Source organism: Plectropomus leopardus, chromosome 10 (assembly GCF_008729295.1).
Source record: "Plectropomus leopardus isolate mb chromosome 10, YSFRI_Pleo_2.0, whole genome shotgun sequence".
NCBI classification, from domain to species: Eukaryota; Metazoa; Chordata; class Actinopteri; order Perciformes; family Serranidae; genus Plectropomus; species Plectropomus leopardus.
The window spans coordinates 15,534,345-15,557,587 of NC_056472.1; the positions used below are offsets into that span (position 1 = coordinate 15,534,345).

At 39.8% G+C, this 23,243-nt stretch overlaps 2 protein-coding genes across 4 annotated transcripts; one reads left to right on the forward strand and one right to left on the reverse strand.

Annotated features, from left to right (window-relative positions):
- Window positions 1–1,210: 1,210 nt before the first annotated feature.
- Window positions 1,211–15,597, reverse strand: ehhadh (enoyl-CoA, hydratase/3-hydroxyacyl CoA dehydrogenase). Of its 3 annotated transcripts, none has more exons than XM_042494146.1 (8): window positions 15,510–15,597; window positions 13,713–13,791; window positions 12,950–13,053; window positions 11,876–12,045; window positions 10,980–11,091; window positions 9,589–9,693; window positions 3,174–3,515; window positions 1,211–2,774 (listed from the first exon to the last, which is right to left on the reverse strand). In XM_042494146.1, the coding sequence occupies exons 2-8, from the start codon at window positions 13,784–13,786 to the stop codon at window positions 1,522–1,524; spliced, it is 2,160 nt and encodes a 719-aa protein (XP_042350080.1). In that variant the 5' UTR covers window positions 13,787–13,791; window positions 15,510–15,597; the 3' UTR covers window positions 1,211–1,521. The 3 variants fall into 3 exon arrangements, with proteins under 3 accessions (XP_042350080.1, XP_042350081.1, XP_042350079.1); XM_042494147.1 differs by lacking the exon at window positions 15,510–15,597 and adding an exon at window positions 13,883–13,950; XM_042494145.1 differs by lacking the exon at window positions 15,510–15,597 and having other exon boundaries at window positions 13,713–13,876.
- Window positions 15,581–23,186, forward strand: tmem41aa (transmembrane protein 41aa). Its single transcript, XM_042494148.1, has 5 exons — window positions 15,581–15,828; window positions 17,435–17,585; window positions 18,156–18,317; window positions 20,116–20,254; window positions 22,027–23,186. Exons 1-5 carry the CDS (start codon window positions 15,671–15,673, stop codon window positions 22,245–22,247), a joined length of 831 nt encoding a protein of 276 aa, XP_042350082.1. The 5' UTR covers window positions 15,581–15,670; the 3' UTR covers window positions 22,248–23,186.
- Window positions 23,187–23,243: the final 57 nt, after the last annotated feature.

A 23,243-nucleotide genomic window follows, 5' to 3' on the forward strand; every position in this document is an offset into this window, starting at 1 on the left:
TTTGGTCACCCATTTCCCGTTTTAAAACAAAGAAAGGATCAGAAATAGTGCAGTTGCAGACAAAATGGAGCATCTTACTGTACAATCCAGCTGCTCAGTCTGGAGCCTTCAGCCGCCGCTAGATGGCAACCCCCAAACATCCACTCATTGCTGGGGCGTGAGATTTCTTTGGGAGTGAGCCATTGATTTATATAAAAGCAGTTTAAGCGCTGCGTGTCTCGTGTCTCCCTCAGCTCTCCTCTGTCACCGCTGCAGCTGAGTCAGCAGAAAAACAGAAACCACACACACACACACACACACACACACACACACACACACACACACACACACACACACACACACACACACGACATGAAAAAGAGTTTTCATCTTTCTGCTCCAGAGAAGGGTGTCTGGGTGATAAACAAATTAAATGAGATGCCATAAAGCAGTTACCTGAAAATACTGAGAGTTGGAATAACAAACTAAACAAAAGCTGAAGTTGATAAAAGTATTAATTACAAAAAAGTCAATACATAAGCATATAACGGATTATTATTGAGGTATCAGATAATATGTGCAGATATCTTTATTCAGTAAAAAGTTATTAAACAAGATTCATCAATAACAAAATTTAAAAAAGCCTTATATAGGACAATCAGTGAAATCTTTTCTTTATAGCGTTCTATTACTTTGACTGCCCCCCATTTACATACACAAGAGAATGACAGGAAAAATGTTAGAAATATTAGAAATGACACAATACAATCAATATATTGTAACTTGAATCAACATATTTGGTACAGAGTCAACAAAAACTCTAAAAGCTTTTCAAAGATTTAAGGTTGTCGCATAGACAGCCCCAGGGATGATGTTTTTTCTTTATGCCAACCCCGAAGCGTCACCCTGGTTTCCTCGTCAAAAAGCCTATGGGACTTTACATTTAATTTTGGCTTATTGTAGAAAGTAAGCTCTGTGGTCAACAAACATTTAGGATTTTTACAAGATTTATTTAACAAGATAATCTTCACTAAGGAACACCACATTTAGGATTTTTGAAGCCTAAATGCAGTCGCCACTAGCTTAGCCATCGCTGCGAGTCTGTAATGATGTGTTCTGCATGATGATGTTCTGTAGTTTCAGTTGGCTAGCTGTTAGCAACCATCTTTTTTAAGACACATAGAAGCTTCAAAGTTCAAGAGTGGGGTATTTACTGATGTATTTTATGTCGTAGAACAAAACGTGGAAGTCTCTTAAGCTAGTGTTAACCACAGACCTCATTTAAGGCTTCTAACCAAAAACCCACTGACCCCTTGGCTCTAACTCCTGTAAAGGTTTTAGGACTCATTACTGGGGTTCTCTATTGAATGGCATGGCATTGTATGCATGTTTACCTAATTAACTGGTAAATCAGTGTAGGCCCACAGTCAGGGATATTATGATGATCAGCATTATTGTAAAGCTCAATGCACAGTCCATTTGGTGTGAATCACAGTATAAGATCCTCAATAATAAAGTGATTAAAGCTGGTTTGTTTCAGATTTAAAGCTGGCTGTGGAGTTTCTTGATGACTTCCCTCCACTTGTGGACAGGTGGGCTGCCGCTGGCCACCAGCCTCCTGAGGAGGGTACAGGGCTGCAGGGAGGGTATGTCACGGTGAGCCTGGTGGTAGTGTTCCAGCCTCTCCAGGACCTTTGCCAGCCCCACCATGCTGGCATAGAACATGGGACCTCCGCGGTGCCTGGGCCAGGCGTAGCCGAACACGTAGATGACATCGATGTCTTCCGGTCCTGCAGCTATTCCATCCTCCAGAATGCGGAAGCCTTCGTTGATCAGGGCGTAGAGGCAGCGCTCCAGTACCTCCTGGTGGTCTATGCTGCGTGCCACCAGGCCGTGCCGGGCTCGGTACACCTCCAGAAAACTGTGCAGCCAGGGGTCAGACTTGGCAACACGACCGCCAGGTTTGTCATATGAGTACCAACCCCGCCCTGTTTTTTGGCCAAACCGACCCTGCTCACATAGCAGATCTCCCAGGGGGCTGTACCTGCAGCCTTGTCGGATTCTTGCTGATGGCCCTGATGTCATGCCAGGCAGTACCAGCCCATCTTCCTTCCTGACTTTCCAGCCCACGTCGAGCCCAGAGAGGTCTGAAACTCTGAATACACCCATGGGAAAACCAAACTCCTCCAGCGCTCTGTCTACCAACTCAGGTGTAGCTCCCTCTTCCAACAGGAAGAAAGCTTGGTTGATGTAAGGCTTCAGCATGCGGTTACCCACAAAGCCCCGACAGTTGCCAACTGCCACACTAGCTTTGCCCATTTTCTTTCCCAATTGCATGGCAGTGGCTATGATTTGAGGAGAGGACCGTGGGCCATACACCACCTCCAGCAGCTTCATGACATGAGCTGGGGCAAAGAAGTGCATCCCGACCACCAGCTCTGGGTTGTTGGTTTCAGAGGCCAGCTGGTCCACATCTAGTGAAGATGTGTTGGTGCAAAGGAAAGTGCCGGGTTTACAAACAGCAGAGAGCTGCCGGAAGACTTTCTTCTTCAGGGCCATATCTTCAAACACAGCCTCAATGACCAGGTCGACGTCTGCCACAGCCTCAATGTTCTGGCTATATCTAATCCGATTAAGCTCAGGAGCCACCCCACGTCTCTTGGCTACTCGCGCTAACATGCCAGATACTTCCTGCTTTGCTGCCATCAACTGCTTCTCCTGGGTCTCCACAGCAACCACAGACAACCCCGTCTGAGCGAGGGCCACTGTTATGCCTTTCCCCATGGTGCCAAGACCTTTGTAGACAAAATCACATGGTGACAAAAGAAATATTAACCACTCACACACATCACAGACATTTCTGACCAGGAAAATGACAGTAAATACAAGAGTAAAGAAAAAAAAATTGTGCTCTCTACACAATCCTAGACTGTAAATAGTTTTAGCCTAGGAGCATTAAGTTTTTCCAAAGCTTGCAATTTTAATGCACAAGCTGCTGAGCTTCCCATATCCAGATTGTCATACATCCAATCCTCCCTGCAGGGAAGAGAGAGTTCATCCATCTACACTCAGCCGAACTGTAAATGAGGGCTTCGTTTCCATAGGCAACGTGAATTTGGAGATGCCACATAGATAGCTTGATGAGTTGATGTGCTTATTTAAAGCCCAGACAAATAGAAATTAAAAGCTCATACCAAGGACAGCTGCTTTATGTATGGGCCTGGGCTTGCTTGTATCCCAGCGGGCTCCACTGGGCATCGTCCACCTGCCAACGGCTCTCTGAGCAAAGAAGAAGTACTGCAGGGCGCGGGCCTGACCGGAGGTGAAGAGAGTGGCCATCAGCTCTTTCTCTCGCTCCATGCCCTGAGCGTACGGCAGGGTTGCAGCTGCCCGCACCGCCTGGACACATGCAATTGGTGCTATAGCTCCACGGGCACTCTGACGCACCTGCTGCATCACCTCCTCAAAAAGAGCATCCATATCAGACGGGCGTGGACACGGATAAGTGCTGATACGACGGGCATCCATTGATTGACCTAAAACAGAAACATGGAAGAAACATGAGTCCTGAGGCCTGGTCCAAAAAGCAAGTTTATCAAATAAGCCAGGCTTATTTCAGTGTCTGACTCATTTTCTGATGATTTGGCACGGTAATGCCAAATTCACCATAGTTTATGCTCAGTTACTATGGCAACTTATGCTAGAAAACTAACCTTGTACGGGTCAGGCTAAGCCCCAGTTGATGCTTAACCAGAGTTCCACTGCGCAGAGTAGTGAATGATTTTATCACTGACCTCCTGGCATGCTGCCTCATCAGACTGCCTTTATTAACCACTATCAGTTAAAAAGAAATTGTTTATAGAAAATCAGCTTGAATAACTAGTACATTAAATACATAATATAACAACAACCTTGAATTACCACCTTATACCTGCTAAATGGAAGCTTGTGCCACAGTTAAAAAAATCCCTCATGGTGTTCTTGAGATATCACGTTCAAAAGAGTGAGACAGTCAAGGTCACAATGACCTTGACCTTTGATCTATGGTGTATGATACTTAATGTGTAAGCTTAAGCTACATAAAATATGTTTTAGTCTAAATTACACTAACAGAATGATGATAGCTAAATAAATAGTAAACTGGACAATTGCAAACAATTTAATTAACCAAAACTGTAATATCGAAATCCATATGCCTCTATCCTGTATTTCCCTAAAAGAAATCCACGTTTATAAATGTATTAGTTTATGTATTGGTTCATACGTTGTAACCGTGTAGGCCTGTGTTTCTTGGTTGAGGTGTCTTGCAGAGTGTGGAAGAAAACGATCAAAAACTCACAGCAACACTACAATTTCCACAACACTCGTCATCTACTCTGACATTAACTTTACCAAGTCTAGTTGTACAGCTACTAACTTATCATACATGAGCAAAATAGAGGTCACATGCAACCACACGTGACGCCAAAATTGAAGAGCAAAACGAAACAGAAGCTCAGCAATACTCTTGGGGTGTATGGATCTGGGGTGATATTGTGTGTTAATTGTAGTTTGATTGATTATGTGTGTGGCCGTGTTATGTCTCAAATGTCCAAGACAACTGCTCTCTCCTAACCATTGCTGTTTTCCATGATGCTATAATTTGTTCTGTGTCTGACCTCTCAGGTTGCTGAAGAGTAGCGAGCACAGAACCTGTTTCAGATCAGTCTGATTGCCTGAACTTGAATTGACCTTTGTGGAACCACTTTAGCCCTGTCTGATTTGTTAAGTTCATTCATGACCTTTTTATTTAAAAGTCTGACTTTTGCTCAATCAATGAAAAAAGTATTCTGAAATAACACTGATATACATGTAATCCTGCATAATTTTATTTTCTAAACTGAAAAGGGCTTCCTAGTTTCCTTTAGTACTGCCTTTTTTCCCCACTTGCACCAATTTGCCATCTAGTGCTCAGTCAAGATATAATTGGCCACTCAATCACTGGATATTCCACTAGCTTCTAAGAGCAGAGTGATTTGACAGACCATTCCCAGCATAATTGGAGGGACTCCAGTGCCACAGTTCATCTTTAATAACACCGATCTGAAAACGAAATGAAAAGTAACAATTTTGTTCTGGACAAAATGTAGTAAATTTCTGAGAAGCAAAATTCTGAGAGCAAAGGGTGGGAAATTTAATTTTTCTGATTCTCAGTCTTGTGAGCAACGCTACAACTACTGGAGCAATTTTCCAAGTGAAACTACATGAGAAGATTTAATATTAGGGCCTAAAAACTTTACAACACAAGACTTCCTGTCTGTGGTGATTAAATCCTCCAAACTATGAGAGTGAGGAAGAAGGCCACTCTACTAAAACCTTGTTAAAAGCATCTTAATTCCCATTCCTGTCTCCTTTGACATGATTACATGAGACAGTAGTCAGAATCCTTCACAGCTCCACTGAATTACACTCAGCCGTGGGTCTGGGCCAGAAACTGGGTCACCATGGCAAAGCTTAAAGGGACAGCAGCTGTATCTGATCTGTTATCTGCACTTAGTCCAATAACTAAATATTTTCTCTAATAAAGTCAGTATCATTGTATCGCAGAGGAAGAATGGACAGTGAAGGTCATTTCAGGTCAGTTAAAAGTATAATTTGAATTGTCAGTGAGGTGCTCTGTGTGGTGGTGCAATGTGAGTCCAATGTACTTTAGGAGGGCATTATTGCAGCGGTTAATCTGTAAATGGTTGAGCTGTGTCGATGGATTTGTTGTGCAGTGAGTGGAAAGCCTGGTCGTCCTGACAGATGTAGTGGGCAGATGTTGCAACTACTGGGGTAAAAAAGTTAATCTCGTCACCAGCAGGGACTTGAATCTGTGCATGTGTGGGGTGTGCATCTGAGCCCACACGTGCATCAATTTTAGTGCATAAACTGCTTTTTGCCTAAATATACACCCATACACCATGTGTACTGTAGTCTATTTTATATCTGTTCTGCACTGGCTGACTCACCAGCTGCAGATCGCAATGTCACAAACATTCATATGTTTTGTTTGTAAATTTAGACACACATTTCCTGTCTTCACGTAACACCGCTGCTAATCAACTCAAGACTGGAGTATCGGTCAAAGTCTCTGCAGATTTCCTCCGTATCTCCTCAAATCTCCCATCTTGTATGCTGTTGGCTTCTCTGTCTGACTCACTCTAAGCCTCAGCTTTACTAACAACACTCACTTTCTCACCCACTCAAAGTCATCTTGGCAGTCTTGTGCCGAGAAAAAAAAAAGCATTTGTAAAAAAGCACAAGACTGCAATCATCTTTTGATTGTGAAATGTTGTTTTACTGTTGACATTTTGCACAGATGAAGTGAGAATGTTTGCTAAAGGCGCAACATTCGGCACAAACTAACAGGTTTCATACTAACTTAAATGTCTTAAGTGAGCTGTCATTGCCAAGTACACGAGCAACAGTTGGAGATGACATCTCTGAAGCAAGTAACTGGCTACCTACAGTATAGTCGTGAAAACATCTTTTCATGTTCTTCACATGCAGAAGAATCAACGGCTGTTGTAAAACCAAGGCTCTGCCAAAACAAGAAAGAACAAAATCCACCTTCCCCTCATGCAGTCTGACAATGCCAACACAAAAATCCACACACCAGAGTGGGTGGTATGTGTATTAGGTCACAATGGTCCAGCACATAACGTCCCAACAAACCACCAACTTGCTGTTTTTACACTTGGGCTTTTGTACAAACAAGACTTAATGTGTTAATTTAAGAGCATTAGAGGTGCTGATAGGCAGCTGTGGACACAGCCAACCAGAGTGTTTCCCACTGCTTTAAGTCTTTATGCTAAGCTAAACTAAGTAAGGGATAATGCCCAATGAGTTGGCCATTATCAGGAATTAACGGACCATGGGGAGGCCAGAACTATTCTCTGAGGAGTCCATTAATTCCTGATTATGCCCACCTCACCAGGCATTATCCCACTCATATCACAATCACTGCCAAAGAAAAAAATTAAGATCATCTGTATTTTCATTCATTTTGCAATCAAAATCTAAAGTTTTCCACAAGCCATAACTCAGTTTCCAAGGTAACACCTGAGGGTTTACTAACACCTTGTACAATCATTACAATCCCATAAAATTTTAATGCAGTGAACATCTTATTCACAGTAAATAAAACGAATCTTAGATATGATTTCACAATGGGAGATCTTTCCAGTTTCCTCAGTTTATAAACCCCTTTGACTCACCTACAAGCCAGAGAGTGGGGCTGAAAAAGTTTATCAAAATCACAATATGGCCTAGGCACAATATTTGTTAAGGGCACAATGTGTGTCAAAATACCATTTAAAATGTTATAGTTTGGTGCTGCAGAGATGGCCTACAAATTATACTCTACAGATTTAAGAAAACATTTTTTGTTTGTACCAAATAAATCACCATATTTGGGCGAAAGGCTGGCACTGTAGAGGAGCAAGGGGTGGATCTGACAGAGAAGCCAAGAACACCATTTCAACAGTGGTGTATGCCTTTGGTGCACTGAGTAGGCGGACTCAACACACCATTTGACGGGTATCGTAGCTGGCAGATCTGCCAGATCCGCTGCTTAATTTGAGCAATGACAGCGGTGTATACATTACCACTACCACGTGTCCAATACCAACACAAACAGGTCAAAAGAGATTGATAAAACAGCCAACTGTTGTTCTGGCTTAAATAAAATCCTATTGTGAAGATCACTGTCCATGTAGGCAATTATTTGTCAACTAGAAAAGCTATCGTGGCTTTTGTCTTGTAGACCGCCATTGCCGTTTGTTTTGTCAGTTGACAGTTGCGCGGTTGCTGCCGCTGGTTGACAGATCACGCTCTATTTAAACAGCTACCTCTGCCATTACGTGTTGTGTGGTGCACTGGCGTACAGAAATGGAGCGCAGCCACTGTGACAGATAGCCTGTCACTCCAGGAACATCGCCTTTAAATATGCGCAACTTAGGGCATTAATGAATGTGAGTTATGAAAAAAAAACAGCTGTAATGTATATTGAAATTAACTATAGAGACCAAAACCATTATTTGTACCAGGCTGTAAACACGTTTATTATTGGTGTAATGTTGAGTATTTTAACATCGGGGCCTTCAGGAATTTACTCTGTTTTGAGCCAGCCTCAAGTGGACATTTGATGAACTGCAGTTTTTTGCACTTTTGCATTGGCTTCATTTTTCAGTCTTGGTGGTCAAAATAAAATTTTAAATTAAATATTGTCATGCTGCAAAATGTCCCGGCTTTAACATCATATTCTCCAGACTTAAGAAAACATATATGTTTGGTACAACAAAAGACACACCCTAAAGTTTTTCAGTGAACATGAGAATAATTATGTAAAAATTCCCATTCCATCTGATATCGCAAATCATATCCCAATCGCAATATCAGTCAAAAATAATCCCACTTACATATTTTTTCAAAATTGTTCCAACCAACCAGAAAGCTAACTTTGCGCTGGCAAGATTCAGTGAAGTAGCAAATTGGAATTGGAACTGAAGAGCGAATGTGATGTAAGATGATCTCTGATGTGATAAAAAGTAACAGTAAGTTCAGAGGAGCAGCGTACTTCTTCAGCTTTTGTGTTATAGTGGTGTTATGTGGTGTTCACAAGATGAGGCACTGACGAACTACACTCAGTGCTGGAAATAAATTGAGGCTTTGACGGCATCCCTGTTGCTATGGTTACTCATATTAGATAAAGACTGACAAACACATTAGTTTAAAATGGTAAACTACTCAGTAGGTGTCCATTATCAGGATTTAATGGACATAAGTTCCAAACCCTGGCATATCTTCCACCATCCCTGTCAATGCAGCTGTCCTATCAATAAAGGCAAAAATAATAATTTAAAAAAAATCTAAAACAAAAAACAAACAAAAACGAATCTCACAAAATGTCTAAGTATTCCTCTCAAATCCAATAATAAAAATATATGTGGAATATAAGGCTGCTCTTGATTTTTTTTAAGATAAAATCCTCTGCACAAGAGCAGCAGTGGAGAATGTATAATAGTGTCAGAAAAATGCACAATAAGTTCATCTTAAATTCCTGAAATTCCATTTCAGATGAGCCTACTAGTGTTGTCTTTCAGTATTATAACGGAGCATGTAGCACGTCTGAACGGGTTACCCTTTACAGCGACTGAGAAATCTGTAAACTGTAGGGACATGGCACACTTAAGCAATCCATTCAGTGGGTAAATGAGTCTGATTCACGTGCATAGAGAAATCCTCATCCTCTCGAACTGGTGAAGGCCCATTATTAATATTCTAGGAAAGTTTGTCCCTTTTCGCCCTTCTGAATAATAGAGCAAAAGCAGTGAAGACATCAGAGCACATCTGACAGAGCCATGCAACATTTATGGCTTCTGTGGTGGAGGATCTGCCTGCCGTGTTTTCTGCTTCCTTTGACTTCCACAAACCTACACGTCGACACTTCTTCATGTCGGACTTGCCCAAAATAACTGCTCTGGGAGGAATTTATCTTCCTTTCACCAAGTCCATTTTTAAACCAGAGAAGAGTGAGTGGATTTTACACCAGTGGAGACCTTGTACTATCTGTTTCCTGTGCCTCACCTGAAACACTCAGGGCAAACTTCACAGCTGCGTCCACAGTGTTGTGATCAGTAACCTGATCCACAATGCCAAGTTGCAGAGCCTCAGCAGCGGTCACATGGCGGCCTGTGGGAGACATGAAGGGCATCAAAAGTCTATCTGGCAGACATATGACATTTCAGTGATTAGATAAGGAATGGTGCTGTTCAGGCATTCAGTATAACTGCAAAATTCCCTGTTAGATTCTGATATTATATATAAAAATTGCCCAAAATAAGTATTTAAAAAAGACAAAGATGTAGAATTACAGTTTGCTTAAATTAATTCATTAAGAAAATGTTATAACAGAGCGGTGAAACACACATAGAGGGCTTCTCTGACTGAGCATTGTAAAACTGAACACATACTGACCTCTGCTGGTCGTCAGAGTTAACTACCAGCCTCTACATGAGTGGTTTGCAACCTTTTCTCTTAAGGAACCCCTTTTCTAACATCCCTGATAAAATACCATATATTATGGATATTTCCTACATTATTCAATGCATAACAATAATGGTACACAACAACTAATAAACTGTACAATTAACCCAAACAGTGAATGCACAAACTACAGTAGGGATTCACATGAATTTTACAAATAATATTTCTTCATCATCAGAGATTATTTTTCCTGATATTATTAGTGACTTTAATAACTTCCTCTGTCTGTATTATACAATTTTATCTATTTCTTTTAAATCACACATATTCAATAGGTTTCTTTTTTGGAAAATTCAGTGATTTTCTTCTTCCTGGTGCTTGACCATTGTTCTGCTAGCTCTTTAGTTGTTTTAACTTCATACTTTTTTAATGCATGATGCGTCTGTTAAGCAGAGAGCGAGGGATCTGTGAATATAGCTTATGTTCAGGTCTTCACGATCAGTTTTTTTTTAAGTCTGTACCTTGAATTTTAATCCGAATGTATAAAATGATTTCATTTACTTTGCTTCACAGAAATGAAGGTAATCCTGAGACAAAGGCCCACTGTATATATTTTTTAAAAAGTTGTCTTACACCCCTTAAAAATCAAGAAGGCCTCAAAAACCCTTTAGAAGCTTTGATGACCCCTAGTGGGGCCGGGACACCCAGTGCTCTGCATACGAGCTGCTGCACTTTTGTATACGTACAATCAACAGCTCTGCCAAGTCCATGTTTATAATTAACTTTCATATCTATGACATGCAGGGACATCTGCATGCTGTGTGAACTTTGAATCACAAACAAAAAAACAAAAAATGTGTGTGCTCAAGCAGAACACTGCCAGACCTAAATTTCATATATAATGATACTTCCTGGTTTGGTACTTTAATAACTGTCTAAACTTCTGTTATCAACTCTGTAATAGTCAGGCATGGTTAACCCCTCTTTGCTACCTGTAGTGATGAGGTTTAATGCAGCCGGGACCCCGATGAGCCTCGGCAGACGCTGGCTTCCCCCTGCAGCTGGCAGCAGACCCAGTGTCACCTCTGGAAGCCCCAGTCTGGCCTGAAAGGAGACAAAGACACAATGTTTGATGAATGAAAGGAATTGAGAAGTAGGGGGACTTCATTATTTTCACAAAGACAACTTTAGTAAATACCTTTCATGAATTATTACATGGCTTCAGGGATTGAAAATTCTTTAATTTCACAATGTAGTGTTTTACTTAACTGACCTCCCAAAAGTGAACTGGTCCTACTCTCAGGAAGAAATTTGTTAATTTTTAACAGAAGGGACGTGAGGACACGTCTCATTTTTACCATGTGTTCACATGGGAAAAGTTTGCCTTCAGGGCAGGAAAAGCTTTCCAGTATTCTTGCCATTTTAACCTAACCCATATTCCTTTTCCAAACCTAACCAAGAAAAGGCTTTCTGACAGAAAGCCTCGAAAGCATACTTCTCCCAAAAGCCCCATGTTTGTACCTCATTCAACTTGCAATGCTCATCAGAATGGACAGATTTGATTAGTGGAGTAGGATTTAATGCATGGAACCGTGCTTCAAATGTTGTGCCAGTTAAACCAAATTAAAAACCTAAATCTAAATAATATATTAGTTTTAGGTCTGGGTACATAGCAGGAGGGATGGAGAGGGATGGTAGGGAAACAAGGGGGGTGCATTTTGGTCATTTTGCCAACAAGCGGCCATCACCACACCTCACACCCCTTCAGATCGCCTATTACCTACATCTGGTGGCTCTGAAGACAATTCAACAGTCATTCTGTGACAAACAACACCATCAGTTAGACACTGACATGAGAGACAGAGAGAGTTCTGAAGCATCAACTAACTTTAGAGTGTGCGATTCGGTAATGACAGCCAAGTGCCAATTCGAGGCCCCCGCCTAAAGCGCTCCCTTCTATGGCTGCCACCACCGGCTTGTTTACAGCCTCTATGGCGTGGATCATCGGTATTAGAGGAGGTCCGGTCATGTTTGTCCCAAACTCCTTGATGTCAGCCCCTGTCGTAGAAAAAAAATATTGATGACGTTATCGGGAGAGTTGAAACTAAAATACAGAAAATGATCTAATGTATGAAGTGCATTTGGTTCCATAAAAATGTTTGCTGTTGGATGATGTCTCTGAGGGTATCAGCAAACAACAGAAGACTCATATCAATGCTCTTCAACAGTTCTTTTTTATTAACTAACACAACGTAGCACCTTTTATTTTAGAAACACAAGAGCTTTCTGGTGTTTGATGATGTTCTTTTGATCTGCTCTCATCAGGACCATGTGAATGTATTTTTTGAAAGGGAAGGAGCATCTTGGTGGGCAGGTAGTTAAAAATACCTAAAAACGAAACCCTTTCTTCCCTCTATGGTTGCATCCAGGCTGAAATGTATCCCAGGAACCATCATGACATGACAAAAAGTATTTTATTTAGGGTCTACTATTTACTGTGTCCTAAATGGAGCCTAACAGAGGAATATGTCACACAATTATATTCGTATAACTGGAGTGAAAATAAACAATATATCTAGTAATATTATTCAAAGCTATGAAATTTGCCTTTCTTTCACAGTACAGCTTTGTACCATTTGTAGTCAAAAGAAATGCCCTAAAGATTTTTTTTCTGTTAGTAATCATCTGAAAATAACTTGATTAGACTTGATTATTTTAGATTACGACAATCACTGAGGGGAAGAAGGCAAGTGTATGGTAAGGGACCAAACGCAGCCATCGTTTGTAAAAACAATGTCATGGAGGTGTGCCTTTTCAAAAGATTTTCATAAACCTCTGTCAAATCTCTATGCCCACACTGACAATAGTTTACATCTGGAAGTAACAATGGAAATTAACAGTTTGGGGTTGTGTCACCATTGTGAAATCACAGGAAATAGAAAAGGAAATACCATGTCCATACCCCCACAGAAGACTCCATTCTGTCCACAGATGACCACAGACTTCACCTGTGGGTCACTGATTGCTCTCTGCACCGTGTCAACGACGCCCTGCCTCACCGCTGCACTGTATGAAAAAAAGGTGCATGCTTTTGTATGATACTGGAAGAACAATATTGCAGAAGTTTAACCTTTAGCTATTCTGCAAAATGTTGTCACCTAGGCTTAAGATACAACACACACCTTTAAGCCCTGATTTCCCAAAATACTATGCATTATTTTGAATATGAAAAACATTATGTTTTGAAACTTTTTTTTGTAAAATTGGGCTGTGGTGACCTAAATAGGGACACGGGGTAGGATCAATCTGCTTGAGAAAACTCCCCAACACACACACAAACACACACACACACACACACAAACACACACACACACACACACACACACACACAAAGTCCTGCCATTACCTCATATTGAAGCCGTGTGTGTTTGTGTGTGTGTGTGTGTGTGTGTGTTTGTGTGTTTCTTTATAGAGAATTTTATTTTTTTTTAGAGAAGATAGCAGCACACGGAATTTCACAAGAAAGAACAAGTAGACTAAAAACACAACAGCAAAAGTTTAAAAAAAATCAGCATAACATGCATCAAAGTAATAACACAATGTATTAAAGTCCCCCTCCTATGAACTCATGGTAAACTCCCACAAGGTAGAGAAAAACAACTTGTGTGAACATTATGGATCACATGGCAGAAAGCACTGTAGCCCTGTTTCTCACTGCAGCTCACCTGAGTGCGTTGACCGGCGGGTTCCTGAGAGTAATCAGCCCAACAGACCCCGAAACACGAGTGAAGTTAGCCATGGCAACTGTCGACCAAACGGTACAAGTTAGCGCACTTCTTTTTAGGTGTGCAGACTGAACTTTGTAACTTCTCTGCAGCTGTCACGACAACATTACCTTTGTCTCACTTTTACTCCATGACGGAAAAAAAAAAAATCCACAGTCTTCTTCGTCGCCTCCTTTTCTAGTGTCAACTGGATAGCAACGACTCTGAGCAGTACCGCCCCCATTTGGCCTGGAGCCGATCAGAAAACTAAATTGCGTACATTTAGCTTATATTTCCTTATTTAACTAACTTGCTGTTGACTGAACTATCTTAACCCTTTGAAGTCCTCACAAAAAATAAAGCTATAGAAAAAAATTTCTTTGCATTTTTTATGACCTTGGGGCTATAATAATAATAAATAATAATAATAATAATTATTATTATTATTATTATTATTATTATTATTATATAATTCTTATTTTTTTATTTATTTATTAGATTTTTTTTTTTTTTCATCATAAGCTACAACATTATGTTTTAAATATAGGCCTCTACCAAACGGTTGAGATGGCTGTTCATGGATATGGTAAAGCAGACAAGAAAAAAAAGATAAATCAAAGTTACAAAGTATTTACTGTTATATTGCTTGTAAGTAAACCAACACATAACATTTTATGATCATGGAATTTGTAATATTACCAATACTAATATTATTTCCACACTTATTTAGGCCTACCATGACGGTACTTTGACAACAATGTACTGATTTAACTTCTTTCACTAAACATATGATGAAATGACATTAAATATGAATAACAGTGAATATTAATCTTTTTTTTACTTCATAAAAAATGGAAATTTATTATCTTTGCATCACTACTTTTATCATAAAAGCCAGCTCAACTGTTTGACAAAACATGATTTTAGACAGCAAAAACAAAAATCATACTTACGATTTTTTTCACCGTATATATAGGCTAATGGATAATATTAAATGCATCACTTAGCTACTGTGAATGATGACAAGCAGGGGCGTCGCCAGGAATTCTGGGCCCCATGAAAACATATCTCATTGGGCCCCATCACTACGGCCCAAGCCAACCCTATACAATTGTTATAACCACACCTGCATTACCTGATGACCCACTAAAAGCAATAAACAACTTTGTTTTACACTCCTGAAAAATGTGAGAGGGGCCTCTGAGAGAGACTCCACATTTTTTCTAGAAAGGAATTCTGAATGTTTGTTCATTAACTCAGACAATTTTAGTTAACTTATTGCAGTCACTACTTAAAGAGAAAAAAAAAATGAAAATAAAAAAATAATTTTTATTTCAGGCCCAATAAGGGCCCCCTCCCCACTTGGGCCCTGGGTAGTCAGTCCCACTTTTCCCCCCACTATGACGCCCCTGATGACAAGTTTACATATATCTTAGCAAATAGTTTAATTTCATCAGTTTCGCTTCACTTCCTTTAATTCAAATATAACATAAACCAGTTTAAAATAATTGATAAAAACATGATTTTCACGAGGCACAGGAAGATAGTTGAGAGGTTCGACAACCACCAGGTGTTTATGGGGGTTACTGCTATTTATTTGGTTATCTAATAGCTATTTTTTAGTTTTTCTTCCTCTTTTTTTGTAAATAATGTAAAATTGTTGATACTCGATTTAGGAAATGTTCAGTTCGAATTGAATCAAATCAAATATTATTTATTATTCCGTCGAGCAGTTTATTAACGGCTGAGTCGATTTACCTCCACAAGATGGCGGTAAGCGGCACCGAGGGTGCTAGCAGCCGTTGAAGCCCAGAGAAGAAGCAGCAGCGGCGGTGGTTGGTTGGCCTTTGTTTCTCTCTCCGTGGAGCTCACTGACAACAAGGAGGTGAATCCTCGTCCCGGCTGTTGAAGTGAGGAATATGCGCTCACTTGTGGGACTACTCGCTGTTGTTGTTGCAGCCAGTTTGTACCTGTATTCACTGTCCCTGTACCTTCCCGCGGCACCGCGACGACCAAGTGCCGAGAGAGGACATGAAGAGTCCGAGCAGCCCGCTGACAGCTCCGAGGAGCCCGGCAGGTGACTGACAGTTTAAAGTGCTCCCCGGGATTATATAAATTTATAACAATTATAAAGAGAAATTTAATTTACCGTAATTATCACAGACGCTGGTTCATGTTAGCGTCATCCCAGTCTCACCAAGTAACGTTTCCTCCTTCATACACGCTCTCACGCGCACACACACATCACCACTGAAACGTAGCAGAAACAACGTAACTAACTGACATGAATTCAAAATGTCGCGCTGTAACGTACCTACATCGTTTTTAATTTAAATCAATTTTTGTGTGTGAAAACGTGGTAATGTACGTATAGTGTATGAATTCGGTCTTTGTAACGGGGATTTTGAAAAGTGCTGCATAAATAAATATTTATTATTATTTTAAATAGCCCCATGAATAAACAGTCACGTATATTTGCTGCTTTACACATTGGCTGCAACTTGCCACGATTTTTAGTATTGATAAATTCGACCATTGACGTTAATCGATTTGTATATAAAATGTCAGAAAAGAATAGAAAAAATGTCTTTTTTAACCCTCAGGTCCTCCTTTAAAAAAAATCACTTTTGTCCTCTTAAGACCCTTTTAGGTCACTGTATCATATTTAAAATATTAAAAATGACTTTTTTTTTTTTTTTTTTGGTCATTAACTCCAGTCCTCATGGTGTATAGCAAATGTGAATTCATTTTTATCATTTTAACCGTCTAAATGCCAGTTTAGCTTTTTTACCTTTTTACCTTTTTTACACAAAAAATGAATTATTTTCTGTTTGATGAACACAAAGTGTTTTTTTTTTGTGCAGAGATTATCAGTCTGGGATATGTCAATAATTAGCAACAATACTGATTTTAATTTCCACAGGAGACTCGTTTAATCAAACCAATAATCATGGCTGTTCATTTGACCATGTAGGCTAGTACAGAAAGAGAGGTATGAAATTATAACATTTAAGAAGAATGATATCTGCAAATGTTTGGCTCTTCTGCTAAAAAAAACTTATTAAAACGATTATTCAATGATCAAAGCAGTTGTTTATTTTCTGTCAATCAACTAATTGGTTAATAGACTTCTTTGCAGAGTTGTAACAGCATGAAACTGCCACCAAAGTACTAAAAAGTGACTGTGAACCCATCGCAAGTTAGGCCAAAGTGATAACTTTAGTCCTCTCATCAGCAGCCAATAACTGAGATTTTTCAGCTTCAAATTGAATAAAACAAGCAAAATTAGTATTGTTACGGTAAATCATAGTTATTTTGCTCCTGATAAAAATAAATCATTGATTTAATATTAAGTTGATAAAAACTTTTTTTTAAATCAATCTGAATTATTTGAATTTTGCTTAAAAAAACAACAAAAAAAGAAAATACTTAAATTGATTATCAGATAAACTGCTGATATTTCTCCTGGTCTGCTAATAGATTTCTGAACTATCCAACTAGTTTTATCTGTAGTTAAACTATGAGATCCGACCAAATGTCCCAAATACCAGTTCAAAGTACTGAATGTTTGATGTATGATTTTCCGTTAACAGATATACTGTGTCAATATTGAGATACTGTTGATAATTGCATCTTTTGTTCATAGTGGATGATGTGACTAACTCGCATGGACGCTCTCGCAGGTTGAAGTTCCCCTCGGACTTGGAGGAGCTGAGGGAACTTGCTGAACTCCTTCAGTTTTATAAGACAGAACACACTGGATATGTCCTGCTACTTTTCTGCAGTGCGTATCTCTACAAGCAGTCCTTTGCCATTCCCGGATCCTCCTTCCTGGTAAAGTAAACCGTTTCAAACGACCTCTGTACTACACATCTCTTGGATGTGTTCAAATATGACTAAAACTATCGATATCCAAGGGTACGCATTTGCAGAATTTCTCCTACATGTTAGACAAAAGAAATGTAACACTGATTTAAATTTGCCAAAAACCTGCCCTATCTGGTGTTTGGAACAGAAATCAGGCGTGCACATAAGACATACTTTTAGAGTGAAACAGCGCTTGTCCTGTGTGTGGTGTGCAGCTTGAGTTTCTTCTGTAGAGGATAAAAATATTCAGCCAGCTCAAACAGCAAAGGGATACCAGACATTCTTTCACGTGTCAGCAATCTTAGATTTTTTATGACATTTTTTTCTTCCCCACTTACATCAGTTAAATCTTCATAACTGTGAGCAGCACAGAGACCACGACCGCACACACCCCCCTTTAAGTGACACCCAATGTCTGTCACTTAAAACCACTGTCAGATCTCAGAGTATCTCTCTACTCTTACAGGAAGAATAGATGTGAGCCAAACGTATTATTGGTGTCTAGTAACCTTCTCCATTTTTTTCCCCATTGTGCAGAACATTTTGGCTGGAGCTATATTTGGACCATATCAAGGGCTGCTGCTTGCCTGTTTGCTCACCACTGTGGGCTCCACCATGTGCTACCTCCTGTCCCAAGCCTTCGGGAAGCGTTACATTGTTAACCTCTTCCCAGATAAAGTCTCCCTGCTACAGAGAAAGGTAAATCTGTGACACCGCCTATTATATTTTAGAATTTGTAAAGCACTGATGCACTAACTCTCCTCAATCAACTTTTTTTTTAGATGTGAATTACTTCTGTATAGAGAGAAAAAGATTCACCTCATTGGCCCATATACATAAATCTTAAGGATGCGTGATATGTTTTGGGACAATAATGGAATTTGTATTCATTATTTTGATAATAAAATTATAGCTAGTGAATAGAGCTGATTATACAAAGCATTTTTTAGTGACTGAAATGCCACAGCATCTACACAGCCAATAAACAAAGAAGAAGAGCAAGCACAGCGTGCTAACTAGAGAGCCAAGCATGTCGCCCGTGTGGAGGTTTTTCACAGTTTTGAAGGAACACGACATGATTGTGCCGACGGTCTGATCCCTCTTTTTTGTTGTCATTACGCGGATTAAAAGATGCACTAAAGGGACTGTCCCCAAAGCTGTTGCCCTCTCCTCTACCTGAACTGTTTAACTGCTAGTGATCAGGAAGGTCACCCTGATAGTAAAATATTTAGTGGATGGAGACTAATTTACACTTAAGATCCTGTTTGCAGGACTATATATACACATAACTCAACGGTATGTCGGCCAGGACAAATGAGCAAAGTCTGGGGGATCCAGTCCAATCTTTCAGCTAAGTGCAGTTTTTTTTCTAAAAGTTAGGTTTTATTGTTTTTAATACGTTAAATACACAATAAACATAGAAAGTGTCAGAGAGATGGAAAAAACATTGATGCAGTCAGGATGTCCATCTTCACTCAGGGGCACTAATGGTGTCTCTGTGAAGGGTTATTTTAGTGTAGTTTGACTGGTTATCTGATTAATATAGACATAATTCTTGATTTAAATAAATGAAAAATCCAACAAAGGCAATTTAGCTTCACAACTCAACAGAATCACAGTGTTAACTTTAGCACGAAGAGGAAACTTTCCATTAATCAAACTTAACGATACAGCAAATAATACAAACTACTGAAACTGCTACAAATTCAGTTAGCAAAAGGAAACTTACAGTTCATTCACGCAGATCAAATTTGAGGAATAAGGCATCCATGCGGCCAGCCAGCTCTTTGTTCTCAAAAGGATCTGAAACAAGCGAGCTGACGGCCTTTTAAAGGCTCCGAGGCTCCACCCACCAAGGGAGCAGAGTCAGGTAGAGGAGAGTTAGAGGAGGAGCGCAGCAGTCACAGAGGAGCCCTCTCACCTCCTCCATCACTTTGGAAAACATGGGGGGGGACGGCAGTGAGCAGCCTGACAAGAAATGTCCCACAAATTGCAAGAAATTAGTAAAAGGTGACAAGAAAAAGCAATGAAATGAAATTATGAAACTATTTTCATAATTGTTATATTTATATATTTAAGATTATATTACAGAAAAAATAATAATTTTCAGCACTTTCAGGTCATTTCTTGTTTGTTTTTTCTTATTTTTAGGTTATTTTCATTTTACTAATTTTTGCCACATTTTTGGGACATGTCTTATTAAGTTGCGCAGTGTCTTCTCCCCATGTTTTTGCAAAAAAAAAAATCAAACCAACTTGGTCAGGTCTCAAAGGGTTAACCTTCTTTTGTCACTTTAAGTTTTCAGCACTCCTTGTTGGTGTGACTGTACCGTGACTTTTAAATGTGAATTACAGTATGTGTGTTGTTAAGCCTGGTCAAAGGAGAATTTCAGTCACTGCTGGGACAGAAACGGGTTACTGTGTGACGTTAAACCCACAACAAAGACACAAAGCACTGTCCCTCTAATAGATTCTCACATCTCGTCTTTGTCTCGCAGGTAGAGGAGAACCAGGACTGTTTGTTCTTCTTTCTGCTTTTCTTGAGGTTCTTTCCCATGACTCCCAACTGGTTTCTGAACATGTCTGCCCCGATTGTCAACATCCCCATCACCTTCTTCTTCTGCTCTGTCTTCATTGGTAAGCACGCAACGACCACCTGATTGACTTGTTAAAAGCTGTCGCTCAACAATGTGACGACACACACAGACATGTATTTTTTGGGCTCCCCCACATAAACAGTTAACACTAAGAGCATTCACACCTGTAGTTTGGTTCACTTGATTTTTGCTCCAGCTTCTGCTCCTGTTCACATTGACTTTTTACAAACCAAGAGAAGTAAACATGAAGTTTTGCAGACTGAAAGGTAACTTGTTGATTGGAGACTTCTGGCGATTGTCATGCTGTATTTTCAGGACCCGACAGAAGTTTCTGCGGCACCTTATCACTTCTTACATGTAAATTTAAGTTTTCTAGCGTCACAAGAGCTCACAAAGAAATGACTGTATTTTTAAGTATTATTAGACTGTAAATCACCTGCATGCTGCGAGAAATGACAAGCAGATAGAGACAGGACGAAAAGGAGGCATCTTGTACAGGAATTACTCGGGCTGATTACTGCGGGATCACTGTCACAAGCATTTTAATGGACTTAATGAACTAAGTACATGGAGTCAGATCAAGTCAGGAAAAATACCCGCGCTGACATGCAAACATTTTACCTTGGTTGCAGAATATTTAGTATGAGTAGTTCATATACGTAGGTTTATACTGCTCAATAATAAGATTGCCTCCTGGACATATTTTATGATCAGCAGGTAAAGTTATTTGTAGTTTAGCTTTTGAAATCTGCTAAAAGTAACGTGCCAGAGCGGCGTTTCTCAAACCTCTCCTCGAGGAACACCAGTCCTGCATGTTTGGATCTCTCCCTGCTGCGACACAGCTGATTCAAATGATCGGCTCCTTATGAACTCCTGAAGCAGCTTGATGACAGGCTGATCATCTGAATCAGCTGTGTCGCAGCAGGGAGAGATCCAAACATGCAGGACTGGTGTTCCTCGAGCAGGGGTTTTAGAAACGCTGTTTTCACACCACAAGCAAACTGCACCAGAGTCCTCGGTGAAGCGGACTGAGAGCCACATCATCAAGTGGTCTTGGTTTGGTTGTTTGGTCCACAGCAGGACTCAACTGACAGCTTTTACACCAGCCAAGATGAACTGTAGTAACCAGGGACACAGACCTGAGTTTGTTGCCAAAGCACCCTAAAAGAAAAAGGACTTCAATAAACAACTAAAATAAGAAATTACTCAAAAATGAAAACAAACGAAAGAAAACAAGGCAAACATGATTTGGAAAATGTGCTTAAAGTTTATAATTATTTGTAATTATAAATATAGTTTTACACTAGCTCCTTTCTTTTTGCCCTTGATATTTTTCCTAGCTTTTCTAAAAATAATTTTCTAAATGTACTAATTTCCTGCAATTTGTGGACATTTTCTGAACAAGTTGTTCATTGCCTTTTTTTCTCGTGTTTTTGAAAGAAATTGCCCCAATTTGCTCAGAGTTCAAAGGTTTGAATATCTGTGAAAGGTGCCTGAAAGCACCATAAGAAAAGTAATGCCCCCCTAGGTTTCAAAAGGTTAATAAATGTACCGGTTGTTAATTTTAGGCTGTTGCATGCAGATTAATATGACCAACCATATCCATCCCTCTGTCTAATTGTTATTTTTAATGTGTGACTTAATTTGTTATTGAGTCTCAAAGCGATAGTTGACGCTTCAGATTGTAGATTGTCACACGTTTTTATTAAATGCCTTCAGCTTTAAAGTGTTTATCGAGCATTTCTCTCAACGCTGCAAATACAGCTTCACGTAATGTCTCACGACAGTCTTGCTCTTGATCTGTTTCCACAGGCCTTCTGCCGTACAACTTCATCTGCGTTCAGACGGGCGTTATGCTGTCTGAGGTGTCGTCACTGGATGACTTGTTCTCCTGGGAGAGGCTGCTGCAGCTGCTGGCCATCGCTTGCGTTGCTCTGGTGCCCGGCGCCCTTATCCGCCGCTTCAGTCAGAAGCGCCTCAAACTGGACATGCCATCGCAGAACGGGCTCTTCACAGATAAGAAGGTCCAGTGATTTGTTTCAGGAATTAATTTGTTCCCCGGCGCTTTGATGCCCTCTGCCCTCAAGACTGAATGTATTTAAAAGTGGTGACTCAGAAAAACTTTGCCCACACACACACACACACACACACACACACACACACACACGTAAAGGTTTCTTTTATCTGGAGTGCTTTATTTTTCTGGAGATTGAGAGAAAATTGGCACGGTGGGTGTTTGAAACCAAGTATTTTGTGTAACCAAATGTTGGTGTTTCTGTGCCACAACTGTGAGCACAGCAGGCACAGTTTATGTACATAGATGTTTGAATGTAATCAGTTGGGGAGAGGAAAGAGTTTCCAGGAGACTTTGCTCCTGATTATCGCATACCAAGAGTAGTGTTTCAAGTGCCTGTCATGCTCGACGGACTCTGTTTCAAACTTCTACCTCCAACATGGACTTGTGGAACAGTTAAGGTTAAGGCCTACTCATGCTTGTTGTTGCTGGTTGTTTTCAGATGATTGTTTTTGGGGGTTTGTTTGCATTATTTACTTTGTAACTTAAATATGAATCATGCATAGAAATAGAATGAATAGAAAGGACATTGAGCTGCTTTCTGTAGTCATTTTACTTGTAAAGAAGAAAATATTGTTACTTGTTATGCTGATAACACACCGTATAGCCAGGCCATTAAGTGTGTCACACTCACAAGTTTGAGAACTCCGTTTTGGCCTATTTTAAGTTATTGTAACAAACTTCGTTCAAATTTGACAGAAACAAAATAAAATTCACCCAAACCATCTTGTTGTTTTGCGAATGTCCGATCTACTCTGAGTCTATTTCTATGGAATGATGTTTGCAGCATTATACGACTTGAAGTTGTTTTTTTCCTGTATGACGAACACATTTTGCAATCAGTATAAATTGTAATACAGTATGTTGGACAATTTCTACTGTTTTTAAACTCTGAACTCAAAGTTTTTCAAATTGTGTAATATTTGAGTTACCAGTTGAATCATGTCATGATTAA